Here is a 15,625-nt window from a genome sequence, read left to right as displayed (position 1 = left end):
AAACTGGTATGTGGCATTTGAAAATCTGTGAAATCTCTATTTTATTGTCTCATCATGGTCTTTCCTATGGATTCGAGTGCCGACACTGAAGAAACAATTGAGCCTGTGTCAGAAAAAGACCTCTCTAGCTTTGTGATCAAACACACCAAACACACTTGTTGTTCAGATGGATTCAAGTACATGTAGTGAGATAGACCTCTTTCTCATTATGACCACTTCTTCCATGAAAAGTTCATTCCATTTCAAACTTGTAATCTAAATCAGGTCTTCTCTCTGAAATATCTCCTTCAAACTTGAGTAATTGTTTCTTAATGGCTGAAGGACTGTTGTCTAACGATTGATAGCGCTGATAAGCTCCCACTCGCAAATCGTCAGAAACTGCAGGTGGTTCATATTGATCATTTCTAGGTTTGAGAAGATTAGCAGAAGGTCTTTGTTGATCGTATCTACTTTGAATACTTTTTGTCGATTCTGTGACATTTGGCTTTTGTGAAATCAACGTTGAAGAAGAAGGAATGGCCATCTCTGACTGCTGTAAACTCCTCAATTGTTCTTGTTCAAATTCTTTCAACTGTCTTCCCACAAGTTTCAAATGAGATCTTCGCATTGCTTGATATTCAATGGGTAATGGATTTCTCTTGTCAGCATCGAGTGATTTTAACATGGTGCTTTTATCAGCAGACGGAGCTGCCATCACCAATGGAGAACGACCTGTAGGAACATTGGTAAATAATTCTTCAGTTCCTTCTGCATAGAATCGATTGTAAGGTCGCCATCCTACATATGAAGATGATCGATGTTTGAATGCACCACCACCATTATTGTCATTCTCGTCCTCGTCGCCATCTATTCCTCGAACTGCTTTATCAATTTCATCACTCAAATACATGGCACTTCGTAAAACTCTTAAATCAGTCACTTTGCCTCCAGTGTCTCTGAAAAAGTCTTCGAGAGCTCTCTTTTGCTTTTCCTTGCTTGAAATTCTTTTTTTTGCTTTTTGTTGTTCGAGAGTTTGAGCGGTGAGACTTTCTTTGAAAGTGAGTGCTGGTGCTCCAATAAAGACATGTTTGACAGGTTCCGAAAGAAGATGGCTTAGAAATCGATAGGAAAGTAGACTGACTAGATATGCGATCAGAGAGACCTGTGAAATGAATTAATATTAATTATAATACAAGTGTGTGTAAATTGGAATATCGGAATGGATTTATCAAATCGTGCGAAATAATAATTTTAAAATTCAAAAGGAATTATTGTAAAAATTTTCCGATTACGTAGTGATCACCCAAAACAAAAATCCAATAATATATAATTGATAATTTCATTTCAATATATTTTAATTTTGAATTTGTCATTTCTCTGCATGTTCTTCTGGATAGATTTCACCTACCAAAACAGCCATTTTTTTTCAAAATAAAAGTCAAATTTAATGAAATTTGAATAAATAGTGAATTTGTCTCTTGTGTGAAATGCATGGATCAAGTTGTTGTTTAGTCAGGTCACATTACTTATTCCTCAGAGACTTCATATTGAACATGAATACGCTCAACTTCTTCCAATTCCTTCATAATACTTTGGTTCATGTTGTAATCGTAGGGTCCAAAAACTCCCTTATTGGAAATTTCACCACTCAAAATTTTCTTGGTGGCAATGGCACATGGATAACCAACAGTCTTGGCCATTGCAAAACCTCTTTCATCTCCAAAATCAACCAATTTAGCAACAATTGTTCTCTTCTTTCCTTCTGCAGTTTCAATGACGAACTTATTGTACATGAAGAGCATGTCTTTTTCTCCTTCTTTGTATTCCATCATTTCTAATAAGGTTTGAGAGAAGGTATCCAAAACATTTCCCTTAAATGGAGCAACCTTGTCACTGAATAAATCATAGAATTTGAATGCATGGAGAGCAGTCTTGGCCTTTTCAGAATTTGCATCCAAATTCAATTTTTTCAAAAGAGCACGTTCAAGTTCACTCTCTTCGGTGCTGTTTGCAGAAAGAAGTGTTTGTATAATTTCTCTCCATTGCTTGTCCTTAAATTCTGGTCTTGGAGTCAAATCAACAAGACCAGCACCAATAAAGAATTCAACAACCTCACAATTACCCTTATATCTCAAAGTTCCTCTCAACACATCATCAGCATATTTCAAATTGTAATGTTCCTTAAATGGAGTCGAGTCACGATTTGGATAACCTTCAAAGGTTGGGATCTTATCATCCAATTTCAATTCTCTTCTCGAAGACAACAATTTAGATGCCTCTACTTGTTGAAGTTGACCATGTTCATACCATTTGGCAGTATTTTGCAAAGCCATCAACACTCCTCTTGGAGACCAAGAGAATTTGTACTTCATTGGATTATCAATGTGATCAGGATGTGGCAAACCTCCACACCAACTATAAAAACTCTTAATCTTTCCACCCTTCAAATCTTGTTCTTCATGAACAATCTTGGTGGCAATCATGTGATCTATACCAGGATCAACACCAATTTCATTCATACAGGCCAATCCCAAATCCTTAAATTGCTGATCCAATTCCCGTAAAGCAGGTGAAATGTAGGAAGTTGTGACCATATTCTTTTGATGTTGCAAACAAGCTTTAGCCACCAAGACATGATACGAATAGGGAACCAATGAAATGGCCAAATCGTGTTGAGAGACCAACTCGGAGAGTTTATCCTGTTCATTCTCAATATCGAGAGCAACCTGAGCAGTACGAATGGAAGGCTCATGAGCATACTGTTCGCACATTTCCTTGGCTTTGGCTAATGTACGGGAAGCCACAGTAACGAAAATGTTCAAGCCATCACGAGTGAGGCTTTCCAATGTGGTGCCAGCAACAAAGCCGGAGCCAAGTAATAGAACTCGATGTTGGAAGGTGGACATGATGATGATTGAAAGAAACTGGATGATGAACAATTTAATTAAGAGAAATGATAGTATGAGTGAAAATGTAAATAATATTAATAGTTATAATAATAATTCAAAGTAGCAGCCACCAAATAATTCAATTGAAATTGATCAATCATGAATTGTATAAATCAATATTGAATATACGTTTCAGTAATCCATCCCGTAAAGAGTTCCACACACACGAAACAAAATTTGATCCGTTTGAAAATTTAAATTCATCACACCCAGTGAGGAGTGAATGAACGAACGTTCGTTCATCACCACCAAGGGTATACATTCAATAAGAACGACGTACTATTTGTTTAACAAACTCTTGATTTTTTCAGAAAGTTTGCAGGTCATTGACGTGTCTTGTGTCTCGACAATGCGTTCTCCTTCTCTCGGAGTTTTTCAAAAGCTCAATAAGGAAGCATCGACTTTTGGAACAGCAAAGCTTAAAGCCATGTCAGTCCTTTGTTATCATGCAGGAATTAAGGGAATAGAAATTAAATGGATGGTTCATGAGGTACACTTTTGATCTCTCTCAATAGAATAATAAAACTTAATACAACAATTAAAAAATATTTATTTCGAGTGATGGTTCAACCATGACGATTACCATCACATCAACCACTTCAAATGAAAAGTCAACAACAACAGTCATGGAAAATTGTTCGGAATCATCAAAGATTGTAGTCATGCGATCGAGTGAGCAAAATGATCATCATGAACATCTTGTTTTGGAAAAACGTCATGAACAACAAGAACAAAATTCAAGAGAAAATAATCATGTTTCTAACGCTTTTACTTTTGTATCGATTACTTTTGTTTTTCTTTTACTAATTATAGCAATTTGTAACGACTTATTTCCGAAAGAATCTTCAACAAACACTGACAAACTCACGATCGCTTCAATGCTTTTAGAAAAAGGAAATATTGCATTTCAAAATATGGAGTATGAACATGCAATCACATGTTACTCAAACGCGATTGAATTGACTCCAAATTTAGCTGATGCTTGGAGTCAAAGAGGACTTGCTTATCTTAAAGCTCAATCATATGCTCAAGCATTAAATGATTTTAATCATGCTCTTAAATTAGATTCAATACACGCAAACACTCAAAATTGTATGGGAGTATTACATTATTATGGTTATGGAGTTGTCACAATCAATTATGAGATTGCTTTTTCATGGTTTGAAAAAGCTGCCAAACAAGGACATGCAAAAGCTCAACATAATGTTGGCCTATTATATTATTATGGATGTGGAACTCCAGAAACCTACACGAAAGCAATTGAATGGTTCAAAAGTCAGCCAACCAAGGAAATCCTAACTCTCAATATTATCTTGGACACATCTTTGAGAAAGGTAATCCTACCGCATTCTTCAGATTCTTTGACTATTTGAGAGACCATTCAAAAGCGCTTAAATGGTATGAAAAAGCAGCAAATCAAGGTCACCATGAAGCTCGTTATTCAGTCGGTCATTTGTATTATAGAAATCAAAATTACACAATGGCACTTGAATGGTTAACAAAAGCAGCAAATCACAATCACTCACAAGCTCAGTACATGTTAGGAACCATGTACTATAATGGAGATGGAGTGACACAAAATTACACAATTGCTTTTGATTGGTTTTTCAAGAGTGCCCAAAAAGGTAATGCTGAAGCTCAATTAATGATTGGAAATATGTTTTATAATGGAGAAGGAACGAAGCCAAGTTATGTAAAATCGTTCCTATGGTTCAAAAAAGCGCAGAACAAGGAAATTCAGAGGCTCAATTGAACCTGGGATTTATGTACTTCCATGGATTTGGAGTGCGAATGGATTTCATAGAGGCCTACAAATGGATTAAATCTGCAGCAGACCAGGCCAATCTTAAGGCATTATTGCTTATTCCAGGCCAAATTGATCTGACCAAAGTTGGTAAAAAGCTGTGGAGCAATGAAGGGAGTAGCAAAAAGAAGCCCTATGTCATGCTGTAACTGTGACAGTACGCTTGTAAGCATTTCATAGTGTGAGACGAACACGAATTGAGCGAGCAATCAAGACTGTGACAGCAGGAGTCCACAGACAAACATGGTATTTCGAAGAGAGTTGATCCACGGCACCAAAGGAAGTTGAAAAATTTTAACCAAACATATGGACCAGAATTCATCTCGAAATCTCGAAGAGATTATTAGTCAATCAAAAAGATATTCTTCAATCTTTTCATTCGAGAGAAGATTATTTCAACTTGTTCAAGAATCACCGTATGCATCAGACATAGATTTCTCAACGTGTGAATTCTATTCAATAAGGAAGCATTCTTACTTTACTATTTTCCTAAAATAGATGATGGACAATGGATAACACACTCGTTCAGGTTCACCAATATCATTTCAAAGTTCAGAACTGAACCAACTCTCCGTTATGAACTTTTACTGTTTTAGAGAATTGCCTTTTGATAGGGTGAAATTGCCTTAAATACTTAGACTCTGCATTCACTCCTTCAATCAACAAACAAAAATCAACAATGGATTTCAAAACAAATAGTAGAAACTGTAGCATTTCAAGTGCTTCTCGTCATTTCCTCTTGTGCGTTCTTGTGATTTTGGCATCTCTCGTCCTCGCTGTCCACTGTCGAAACGATTCCATAAATCAGCAAAAGACTGAGAATGTTGTCACTCCTCGTTTCACCTTTGTGTTGCCTAAATGCAGAAAATTCCGTTGTCGTAGATATTGTCGACAAGGATTCTTGTTGGATCGTTGTGGATGCCAAAAGTTTGTTTATGCAGACGTCATCCTTGTCGTCATTTCTCTTGTCGTAAACGCTGCAAATTCGGTTTCAAGAGAGACAAATTTGGATGTCCTGTGTGTTTGTGTCAAGGAAGAAGATGTAAATCTAACCTTGTTGTGGGTTATAAAGTTGTAAAGTTGTAATTCCAAATAGAAGGATTTGATATAAATTAATTTCACTTTTCACAAAGTCGAAAAGCAAAGATTTCACTAATTGAGAGATTAATTTGTACTGTTTTTATAAATTACAATCAATTGTTTTTACTTGTTCGTGTCTTGAAATGCAGCCAAATCACTCTCTGCATTTTGTTTTCCACATGAATTAAATAATCCTCCAAAACCTCTCTTTGATTTTTGTGAACTTTCATTCTTGGAATTTTTCACAGGTTCTTCTTCAATCATTTCTTCGTGATCAAATTCTCCATTTCGATCCTTTCTCACTGTTCTCACAAGTGCATGGAATGCATTTTCAATATTAATATTGGCTTTGGCAGAGGTTTCAAAGAATTTAGTTTTGGCAAATTGTTTAGCGAATTCTTCTCCTTCCTTATAAGTGACAGCTCGTTCATTCGAGAGATCACATTTATTTCCAAGAAAGACGACTGGAATTCCTTCTTCTCCGACATCACGTGATCGTAACAATTGACTGTAAATATCTTGAACTTCTTGGAAAGAGGAAGCATCGGTCACAGAATAGACAAGAACAAATCCATCACCTTCTCTCATGTATTGATCTCTCATGGCAGTAAATTCTGTAAAATGTGTGAAATGTGAATGGTTATTATTGTGTCAATGGTTATTATTATTATTTGTGAATGATTATTATTGTGTCAATGGTGACAATAGGATTTGTGTGAATGATTTTAATATTTTGAAATGCAATTCTTATTACAAACCTTCTTGTCCTGCTGTATCAAGTAAATTAATTTTAACAGGTCGAGAATCGACGGAACATTGTTTGGTGTAGGCATCTTCGATGGTTGGATTGTACGAGTCGCGATATTCACCTTTGATGAATTGGATGGTAATGGATGATTTTCCGACAGCTCCTGTGCCGAGCATGACAAATTTCATTTCGTCTCGCTCCGAGAGTTCGATGGTGGATGAAGAGGCCATGATGATGATGTTGTTGTCAATGTTGATAGTTAGGTTTGTTTGGAAATTTTTTTTGGTTGTATTGAAAATGTTCAGTTGGTTGATTAGTGACAGCCCTGTCCATAGTTCAAAGTTCGAGACGTACTTCTGACACCAAGTTCAGAGTGAACCATGTCCACTCTCTGAGAGAAAATCCAAAGCTCGAAACAACATGTCGTAACGGATGAGGAATTTAAGAGCATCTTCATTGGATTCAAACTATGGATTCGTGTATTAATCTGAATCCGATTTTAGAAGCATGATCTCACGTGAGAGGATCCCAACGCGTTGATGGCATGATTTTCATTGATGCAAATGGAAATATGATGATTGACCCCTTTGATGTGTTATGATAACATTCAACCTCATCCATAAAACGTTCGAGAATGTGTTGGAGAGAGGATGATGAGATAGATTCGAGGAATTAACCGACAGTCGTTCACCTCCTCCTTCATCATCATGATCTACAACTAGGGGATCTTAGGTCAAAAACAGATCAAGGGCATCTCTCTCCATAACAAGAACCGGTTATTCTTTGGGAGAGAGAATTTCTGAATTAAGTGGGCCCACTACAACTTGTATTGACTCGTAATGATGTTTGCTGTTTGTTCAATCATGATCCTCCAGTTATGAATATTTACAATGAACGATGAAGACTGAAGGATATCTCTTCATTTGTTTTTTGGATAAATTCTTGACAAAATCATCTTCTCAAAGATTCATCCAGTAGTGATCAGCATTTTGGCATACAATGATAGAAACATTCAGGTAAAAACAAAACACATCATCTGTGGCTTCCTTCAAGATCATCATCATCAACATCATTGACTGATTCAACCTAACGTCAAAACGAAATGCTCAGTGAAATTGCAAGCTTTAATCAAAGCTACAAAAGTGCAGATGAGTCATGCGTTTCACGATCAAGTCAGCCCTCAGTGACAAGAGAGTTCAACAGCTATTTGACAACAAGCATACATTCTCTACAGATTAATACACCACGATTAGGATGGAGATGGTATATTGGAACATTAATACCACAAATTATTTATTTGTGGTGCGTCATAATGATGCCAACAGCGAGGAATTATAATTGGGGCAGTGTTGGTTCTCTTATATTCGACGTTTTAAACTTTCCATTAACTTTTTTGTTCACTGGTTGGGGTATACGGAAGGAACAGTAATTGTATGCTTAATATTTACGTTTGTTGGATTGTGCTATTTGGTTTGGATGATTTCATTATGGGCCATCAACAACGCTCATAACCATCTGTCAAAAGTCAAAGCAGTACTCTACGTGCTAGGAATAGTTTCTCAAACTCTCTCCTTTTTTTCATTTATGCAATGGCTGGATTCTATGATTGCAGTAGGACCCACATTATTGTTGAAACTCTAGAATTAACGTTGAATAGGTTTCCATCGGTAGCTTGCAATGGATCACAAAACACTGTTTTGATGGCTCTCTCCATTGTCGCCACTTTATGCTTTTTCATTTTCGTTCTCTTCTCACGACTCATGACACAAGATTTGCATCCACTGAGTTTCACTCCTTTGGTTGCCTCACATCCATACCTTTTATTATTGCTTGATATCATTTCAATGGTTGGTCTTGTTGGAATGTTTGCCATTCCAATCGAATACTCGTATGCTGCTGTTGCCTTCAATACTCTTCTGTCCTTATTCTTTTGTTGGCAACAGTGAAAAGCTGTCCCTTCTTTCGGCGGATTGATAACTCTTTAATGACTGGTGTGGCATGTGCAAGGTTAGGAGCTTGTGTAGGAACACTTGTGAATACAATTGTGAATCAAAAGAAAGATCTGTATTTAGGACTTGAATTAGGTGTTGTTTTAACATTGGGACTTGTAATTTGCGGATTCATTGCCGGCTTTTTTGCAACAGAGGCCTATTTATATTTCATCATAAAATCAGTGAGAAGTAGAATTTTGGAAGAAATTGAACTTCACATTGAAAATAGCCCTCAAGGAGCGTCGCTTTACAACGACAAGAAAGCAATTCTCACCGTTTTAGATAATAAGGCGTTGATAATCTTCCAAGAAATGATAGAAGAAAAGAAATTATCTTATTTACGTGACTTTTTCAAATTTTGTAACAAGTCATCATTTACAACGGTAGTCACAAGACAGGAAGGTGGTGACGTTGTACTCACTGAGAAGGATTTAGCAATGACTTTTTCAAAGTTATTCCTGTTAAGAAAATCGTCAGATATGGACCTACTCTATTTTGCTGCATTGCTGATGGGATATGATCACAGGAATGAGGGAAGTTTTAGTACCTCACAAGCAATCGATCTAATGAATCGAGTATCAAGAAACACCAAGAATTTTCTATTTCGAATGGTTGTTCACTATCGAATCAAGGAAATGCAGCATTACTCTTCAGAACATAATATTATTGAAGATGTGAACGATTCTGACTCGAAAGTACAAAGTGTGAAGCTTGCTCAAGAAACATTACTTAGTTTGCATAGAGACTTTTTCAAAGAAATGATCAGCGATCCTGTGAAGACGAGCAGTCTTGAAAAGATAACCAAAAGATGACAGAGGTGACTAACGAGTGTGATCAATTGTTCAAAGAGCTCCTGGTGAACAAGAAGAATACCACATATATGAGAATGTATGCATCCTATGTAGAAAATTTACTGTTCGATAAGGAGCTGGCTCAAGCAATTAACATGGAGGCAAGTCAAATGGAGGAGGAACAACGCTTAGCACAATATGTTTCCTTCCGTAAAAGTCTCTCTCCCACCAACTTGTTCCAACGAATGATAATAACCAGTCATTCAATAAGAAATACAAATCCTTTGTAGAAAACAACCCTCAAAACATGTCCATGTATGAGCAAGATCACAACCAAGGCCAAGAAATGCTCGATAATTTAGAAAGCACAAGTTCCGTTGGATTTGAGTACGAACAGAAAAAGGATTATCTTTTTAGAAATGCATTGAAAACTAGAGTCTCTGATAGAACGATATTTTTTTCTATATCCTTTTGTGTATTGCTTTGATTATTGGAGGAATTGTTCTGCACATTATAGATAGTGCTCAAATCAAGAAAAATATTGTTAATTTGAGATATGTCTGCATGCCTCAAACCGCTCCACTCTCGATCATGAGAAATATCAGAAATATGCAAAACTTTATTAATGTTTTCCTGAATTATGGATACAATTGGCCTGCATACGATCATGAATTCCCTTTGCCAAGCAAAAGGTAGGTAGAAGATCTTTCTTTGGACAGAGCATGAACAGAAATGTAATAACGAATTGTCATGCATGAACATAGGAATATGTGAATTATTTTTTGAAAGACTCTCAAATGACAAGACCATTATGGATGAACTGATTGCATTGGGTCAGGCCATTCAATTTGATGCAGCTACTTATACGGAGTACGGAAAAAGCATGTACACGACCTACGTTCCTGGTTTTGAATCGATACCAGAATTGGGGAAAACATTTACAGGAACCCCACAGCCAAGAAATGTCTCTATTATTGAGATTACGAACTCTATTCTCAAATATACCCAGCAGATAATGAATGAAGATTTTCCATATCCATATCTAAATGATGCTGTTGACATGAACAGTCTCAATACAACACTTGCCAGAGAAGTTATTACCAAGATTATGAATTCTACATTTATGGAATCTTTTTCATCATTTAGTTTCATGTATTTGTGGATCAACAAAATTCACTTTAGTGAAATTTACAAAGGATTTTGTGATATATATGTCGAAAAATGCAAAGATTCTACCCAACACTTGATTTTACAGATCGAAATATACTTTTTGTTACTTTGGGATTGAGCTTTGTGGTTGGATTTATCCTCGTGGTCATCATTTTCCAGAATCAAATGTATTTCAAAAGATTGGTGAAACTGCTCGAAAAACAAATGACAAAAGATATGATTGGAAAAATTTATCATACTCTCAGCAAGAAGACATGTGTTGAAGCGTCGCTGGACTCCACAGTTGTTTACAAAGCATTCAGATCAAAATATGCACCTATCGTGATAATTTGCTTGTTGTCCTTGCTCGTTCCCCTCTGTGTAGGGTTATTTTATTTGGAAACTTTGAATAATGCTAATAACGCCTTATTTACTTTTACTAACGTAGGGCTCTCTTCCAATGTTATTGGTCACATGCAAAGAAACTCGTTTTATTTAGGGAATTATTCACCAATTTTGGCTTGAAGAACTTTGTTGACACCGGCAATGTTAAATATGGGAACAAATATTTGTCAGAATATGAAAGCATTGATCAATTGTACAAGTTGGTTCGATATGAGACTGATATGGTAGCTGCAAACTGGAATGAGCTAATTTATGGAGATGTTACCAAGCCCAATGATGATCCTGTCATAGGGTAAGTATAGCTCACAAACCTTTGCATATTACTAACGTTCACATCAATTTTATAGATTATATCCTTCTCTGGACAAGCTGCTGAAGAGTGGTGTTGCATCCAATTGTACAGAATATTTATCGTCACACAATATGACATTTAACTTGAACACAAATATTCAATACTGTTTAGGAATTGAGAAAGTAATGACCGATTACCTTACTGAATCTACTGAATTTTGTGAACGAACAAGAAATGTGTATCTCGCCCAACTCAACTCGTCCCAAAATTTGGATCCAACAGAAATATTTATGGAGCATAATTTTGTCAGCATGATTTCATATCCTCTCACTGACAAGCTTGTCATTTACATGAATGAATTTGTAAGAGTGTCTGGAGAGTTGTCACTTGTGATGTTACTTATTTTTAGCAGTTGTGGACTACTTTTGATCTTCATTTTTGGTAAAATTTTACATTCCATGCTCAAGAATGCCACAGATCATTATCAGCAGTCTAGAATGCTGCTGAATTATATTCCCATTGATTTTGTGGATCGAAATGAGATTCTTAGAAATCTAATACTTTATCATCAATTTCCTAATCCAATCTTGCAAAAGTTTTCAAATCGCAGAATACATCCAGGTAGCTCTGAAGACGAAGGCACAATCTTTAAGGGCGTTTCTAACATCATTAACTCTAACGTTGATGGATCAGCGATTATCAATGAACAGGGAGAGGTTGAGCTGTGCAATCCATCTGCATTGCGAATGTTTGGCCTCTCAAGTGTTGATATTTTAGGAAATTCGATATACAGCTTATTTTCTTCTGGAGAGTCTCAAACTCAAGTCAAGAAAGTAGTTGCCTCTCTCTTTGAACAAAGCAAACGATCAACGGATGGGTCAGCTCACGAAACATTCGAAGTTGAATGCGTGCGTAGGAATCAAAGCAAATTCCCAGCGAGACTCACACTGTTTACAACTCGTGTTTCACAAAGAGGAATTATCCTTGTGATTACCATCAAAGATATGACTTCAGAAAAGAAACAACAAACCTTGTTAAACGAGGAGAAGAAGAATTCGGAAAATTTACTAAAGAATATTTTACCTGAAGCGGTGGGAAATCGATTGAAACAAGGAGAGACGTTCATCGCAGAAAAGCTTGGAGATATTTCTTGTTTCTTTAGTGACATGTAAGTAAGAAGAGCTCTTCATTATTGTTTTATTCATAGCATTTTCTGTTTCTCTGTTTTCGTGTTTATATTTTTCACTTTGATGTTTCCGCTTGTTCATACTTATTAGGGTTGGGTTCACAAATTTCAGTTCTGGAATGCAGCCCACTGAATTGGTAAAGATGCTCAACATTATAGTGAATGGATTTGACACCTTGGTGGAGATGTATCACTTGGAAAAGATTAAAACCATTGGAGATGCCTATTTTGCAGTAGGAGGTTTGCATGGTGCAGCGTCGTCAGATCATCCTGAAAGAACACTACGCTTTGCAATGGACACTTTCAAAGTCATTCGAGATTTCAACGATGGCAAACATGGAATCACTTTAGAAGAAGGTCATTTGTTGAATATTAGAGTGGGCATCAATACTGGTCGTGCAGTTGCTGGTGTGATTGGGAAGATCAAATTTGCCTATGACCTGTGGGGAGACACCATCAATACAGCCTCTCGAATGGAATCGACAGGAGTTCCTGGTCGAATTCAAATTTCAAGATCGACCTATGAACGAGTGTACGATCTAGGTTATGAATTTGAAGAACGAATGGTGGAGGTGAAAGGTAAAGGTAAAATGCAAAGCTATCTGTTGAAGGCCAAGCATCACATCAATCCCTTACCAGAACACACCAACAACACCAACAACCCCAACAACAGTTACAGTAGTGGTGGTGATGATGATGACTCTCATTTCATCCAAAGTAATGAACATGATCAGAGTGAAAACAACAGTTGTGTCAACGTTAACAACCATAATCAAACAGAGTTGAGAGATGCAGAACAGAGTGCCATGACCAGCTCGTTAGAATTTAGTTCCGTGAGAGTTGTTCGGCACTGATTTCCCCTTGTCTATAAAGTTGTAAACATTCGCCCAATACGGAGAAATTCGAATATTTCCATATAAAGAACGGGAATTAAGAAAACACTTTCAAAAAAATTTCCACATCAAGAGAGCGAAAGTTTTGCATCCTCTTCTCTCGAACATTTTGATCGGACACAACCCTCTTCTCTAGCCGAGCCTCTTCTCTCTCTTGAATCTTGTTATTATTGATCGACTCCACTATCAATCAATGGCACCCAACGACAATACTGCCCAGCATCGCCGTCTTCAGGTTCATTTGAATCACTTGATGGGGCTTCCTCAAGTGTAAACCCTGAGGAAATGCTTCTTCACGATCAAACCTATGGAATTCAACGAAAATTGGAGAGAAATGATACCAGTGCCACTACATCATCCTCTCTTGTATTGGAACATAACTTTACAAAAGCAAGACAATACGGATCCAACGGAGTCGATGTTGAGACTTTAAAGGCTTTCTTGGATGGTAAATATGCTGATGTAAGTACTTATGAATCAATGCTGTTCATAGATGTATTATTTCTCTCATCATGATCATCCTTTGTTTTCCTCTCTTTGAATTCACTTTATCTTGTTGAAACATTGACATGATCATCACAACAACAGACCAAGGAAAGAGTGAGACAAACATTGGCAAAGGAAATTTCCCTCACTTCTTTGACTATGACACTTTGCATTACCAAGAAGCCCGTAGAGTGTTGATGGGATGGGCAAAACCTTTGCCGATGAACTTCCATTTGATTTATTGAATACTCTCAGAAATGATTATGGAAGATTTGTTGCATGGTTTGAAGCATTTGGTCATTTCAACACTTCACTTTGTGTCAAGATGGCTGTTCAATACTCATTGTTTTGTGGTACCTTGGCAAACTTGGGTACAGATAGACATCACGAATTTGTTAAATTGGGCCAAAGACTTCAAGTATTGGGTTGCTTTGGTATGACAGAAAAGGACACGGTTCAAATGTCCGAGGTATTGAAACAACTGCTACCTACGACCCAAAGACTCAAGAATTTATTATCAACACACCAAATCCAAAAGCAATGAAGACATGGATCGGAGGTGGACAATTTTGTCACTACTCTGTAGTTTTTGCTCAACTCATTTTGAATGGAGAAAGAAAGGGAGTTCATGTTTTCTTGGTTCCAATGCGTGACAGAAACACACAAAAGTTATTACCTGGAGTTTATGTTGAGGATGTTGAATACAAGTTAGGATTGAACGGAATTGACAATTATTCCTTCGGATTTAATAATGTTCGTATTCCTCGTACTAATCTCCTCAACAGATTCAGTGACGTGACTCCTGACGGTAAATATATCTGTAAATTCAAGACAGAATCACAACATTTTGGTGCCACCGTTGGAGAATTGAGTGGAGGTAGAGTCGTCATTGCAGGTCTTGGCTCTGCTTGTGTTAAATCCTGTCTTGCTATTGCTGTAAGATACGGCTTTACTAGAAAACAATTCGGACCACCAGGAAAGGGTGAAATTTCAATTATGGAATATCCATCTCACTACACTAGATTGATGCCTTTGGTTGCTAAAACATATGCCTTGTCATCTGCATTGTCCTATGTTCGTGAACAATATCATCACAAGCACAAGAATGCAGAAGCTAATGCTCTTGGACACTGTTTGACATCAGCCATCAAGGTTGCAGGCAGCTTCCATACCATCAACACTGCTGACATTTGTAGACAAGCATGTGGAGGTGCTGGTTTCCGTGCTCCAAACCTTATTTCTGGATTTTTGAGAGATACTCACGTCTTTGTTACATTTGAAGGAGACAATCAAGTATTACTCCAACAAGTTGCCAAGTACCTCATTGCTCAATATGCTCAAGCTGTGAAACAAGGATGTTTCTGTGGCACTGTTCTTGAATACTACAAAGATGGAAAGGTAGAATTTAATGGAGAACAAGATTTGACATGTCCAAAATATCAACTCTACTTGTTCAGAGCTAGAGAGATTAAGATGGTAGAAGAATTGATTAAGAGATTGAGAGATAGAGAAGGAAAGGGTGAGGACGAATGGGAGGCTTGGAAGAATGAAATTGTGTTTGCCAATGAACTTGGTATGGCATTTGCTGACAGAATGGTTCACGAACAATTCTTGAAGGCCTCTAACTTGTGCAGCTTCTCAATCTCCAATACTCTCACTCTTTATGCAAGTTGAATGGTTTGACACAAATTCAAAAAGCTTTGGGTTGGTTAGTTAGCAATGGAGTATTGTGTCCAAACCTTGGAAAGAAGGTTGATTCACTTGTTGTCTCTTACTCCCAAGAGGTCAGCAAGATTGCTTTGGGTTGATCGATGCATTTGCTATCCCCAGTCAAATGCTTCCACCAAAATGGGATCTTAGCGATTATACCGTC

General features: G+C 37.1%; 7 protein-coding genes across 7 annotated transcripts; 4 read left to right on the top strand and 3 right to left on the bottom strand.

The window, feature by feature from the left end:
- Positions 1–232: 232 nt before the first annotated feature.
- Positions 233–1,399, bottom strand: FDP41_001464 (uncharacterized protein; the record flags this gene model as incomplete). Its single annotated transcript, XM_044704551.1, has 2 exons — positions 233–1,141; positions 1,388–1,399. 2 exons carry the CDS (start codon positions 1,397–1,399, stop codon positions 233–235), a joined length of 921 nt encoding a protein of 306 aa, XP_044564199.1.
- Positions 1,400–1,505: 106 nt separating this feature from the next.
- FDP41_001463 (uncharacterized protein) lies at positions 1,506–2,885 on the bottom strand (the record flags this gene model as incomplete). Its single annotated transcript, XM_044704550.1, has 1 exon — positions 1,506–2,885. The coding sequence occupies one exon, from the start codon at positions 2,883–2,885 to the stop codon at positions 1,506–1,508; it is 1,380 nt and encodes a 459-aa protein (XP_044564198.1).
- Positions 2,886–3,499: 614 nt separating this feature from the next.
- FDP41_001462 (uncharacterized protein) lies at positions 3,500–4,880 on the top strand (the record flags this gene model as incomplete). Its single annotated transcript, XM_044704549.1, has 3 exons — positions 3,500–4,202; positions 4,262–4,552; positions 4,732–4,880. 3 exons carry the CDS (start codon positions 3,500–3,502, stop codon positions 4,878–4,880), a joined length of 1,143 nt encoding a protein of 380 aa, XP_044564197.1.
- Positions 4,881–5,934: 1,054 nt separating this feature from the next.
- FDP41_001461 (uncharacterized protein) lies at positions 5,935–6,789 on the bottom strand (the record flags this gene model as incomplete). The annotated part of the gene is made up of 2 exons (XM_044704548.1): positions 5,935–6,425; positions 6,570–6,789. 2 exons carry the CDS (start codon positions 6,787–6,789, stop codon positions 5,935–5,937), a joined length of 711 nt encoding a protein of 236 aa, XP_044564196.1.
- Positions 6,790–8,543: 1,754 nt separating this feature from the next.
- FDP41_001460 (uncharacterized protein) lies at positions 8,544–9,362 on the top strand (the record flags this gene model as incomplete). The annotated part of the gene is made up of 1 exon (XM_044704547.1): positions 8,544–9,362. One exon carries the CDS (start codon positions 8,544–8,546, stop codon positions 9,360–9,362), a length of 819 nt encoding a protein of 272 aa, XP_044564195.1.
- Positions 9,363–9,905: 543 nt separating this feature from the next.
- FDP41_001459 (uncharacterized protein) lies at positions 9,906–13,227 on the top strand (the record flags this gene model as incomplete). Its single annotated transcript, XM_044704545.1, has 5 exons — positions 9,906–10,033; positions 10,131–10,493; positions 10,939–11,187; positions 11,243–12,355; positions 12,465–13,227. 5 exons carry the CDS (start codon positions 9,906–9,908, stop codon positions 13,225–13,227), a joined length of 2,616 nt encoding a protein of 871 aa, XP_044564194.1.
- A 324-nt stretch (positions 13,228–13,551) lies between these two features.
- Positions 13,552–15,426, top strand: FDP41_001458 (uncharacterized protein; the record flags this gene model as incomplete). The annotated part of the gene is made up of 4 exons (XM_044704544.1): positions 13,552–13,728; positions 13,855–13,943; positions 14,008–14,221; positions 14,299–15,426. 4 exons carry the CDS (start codon positions 13,552–13,554, stop codon positions 15,424–15,426), a joined length of 1,608 nt encoding a protein of 535 aa, XP_044564193.1.
- Between the last annotated feature and the right edge of the window lie 199 nt (positions 15,427–15,625).

The sequence above is a fragment of the Naegleria fowleri genome (genome assembly GCF_008403515.1).
Source record: "Naegleria fowleri strain ATCC 30894 chromosome Unknown tig26, whole genome shotgun sequence".
Lineage (NCBI taxonomy): Eukaryota > Heterolobosea > Eutetramitea > Acrasida > Naegleriidae > Naegleria > Naegleria fowleri.
The sequence above is the reverse complement of the archived record's forward strand: the minus strand, read 5'-3'. Positions and strand labels throughout refer to the sequence as shown.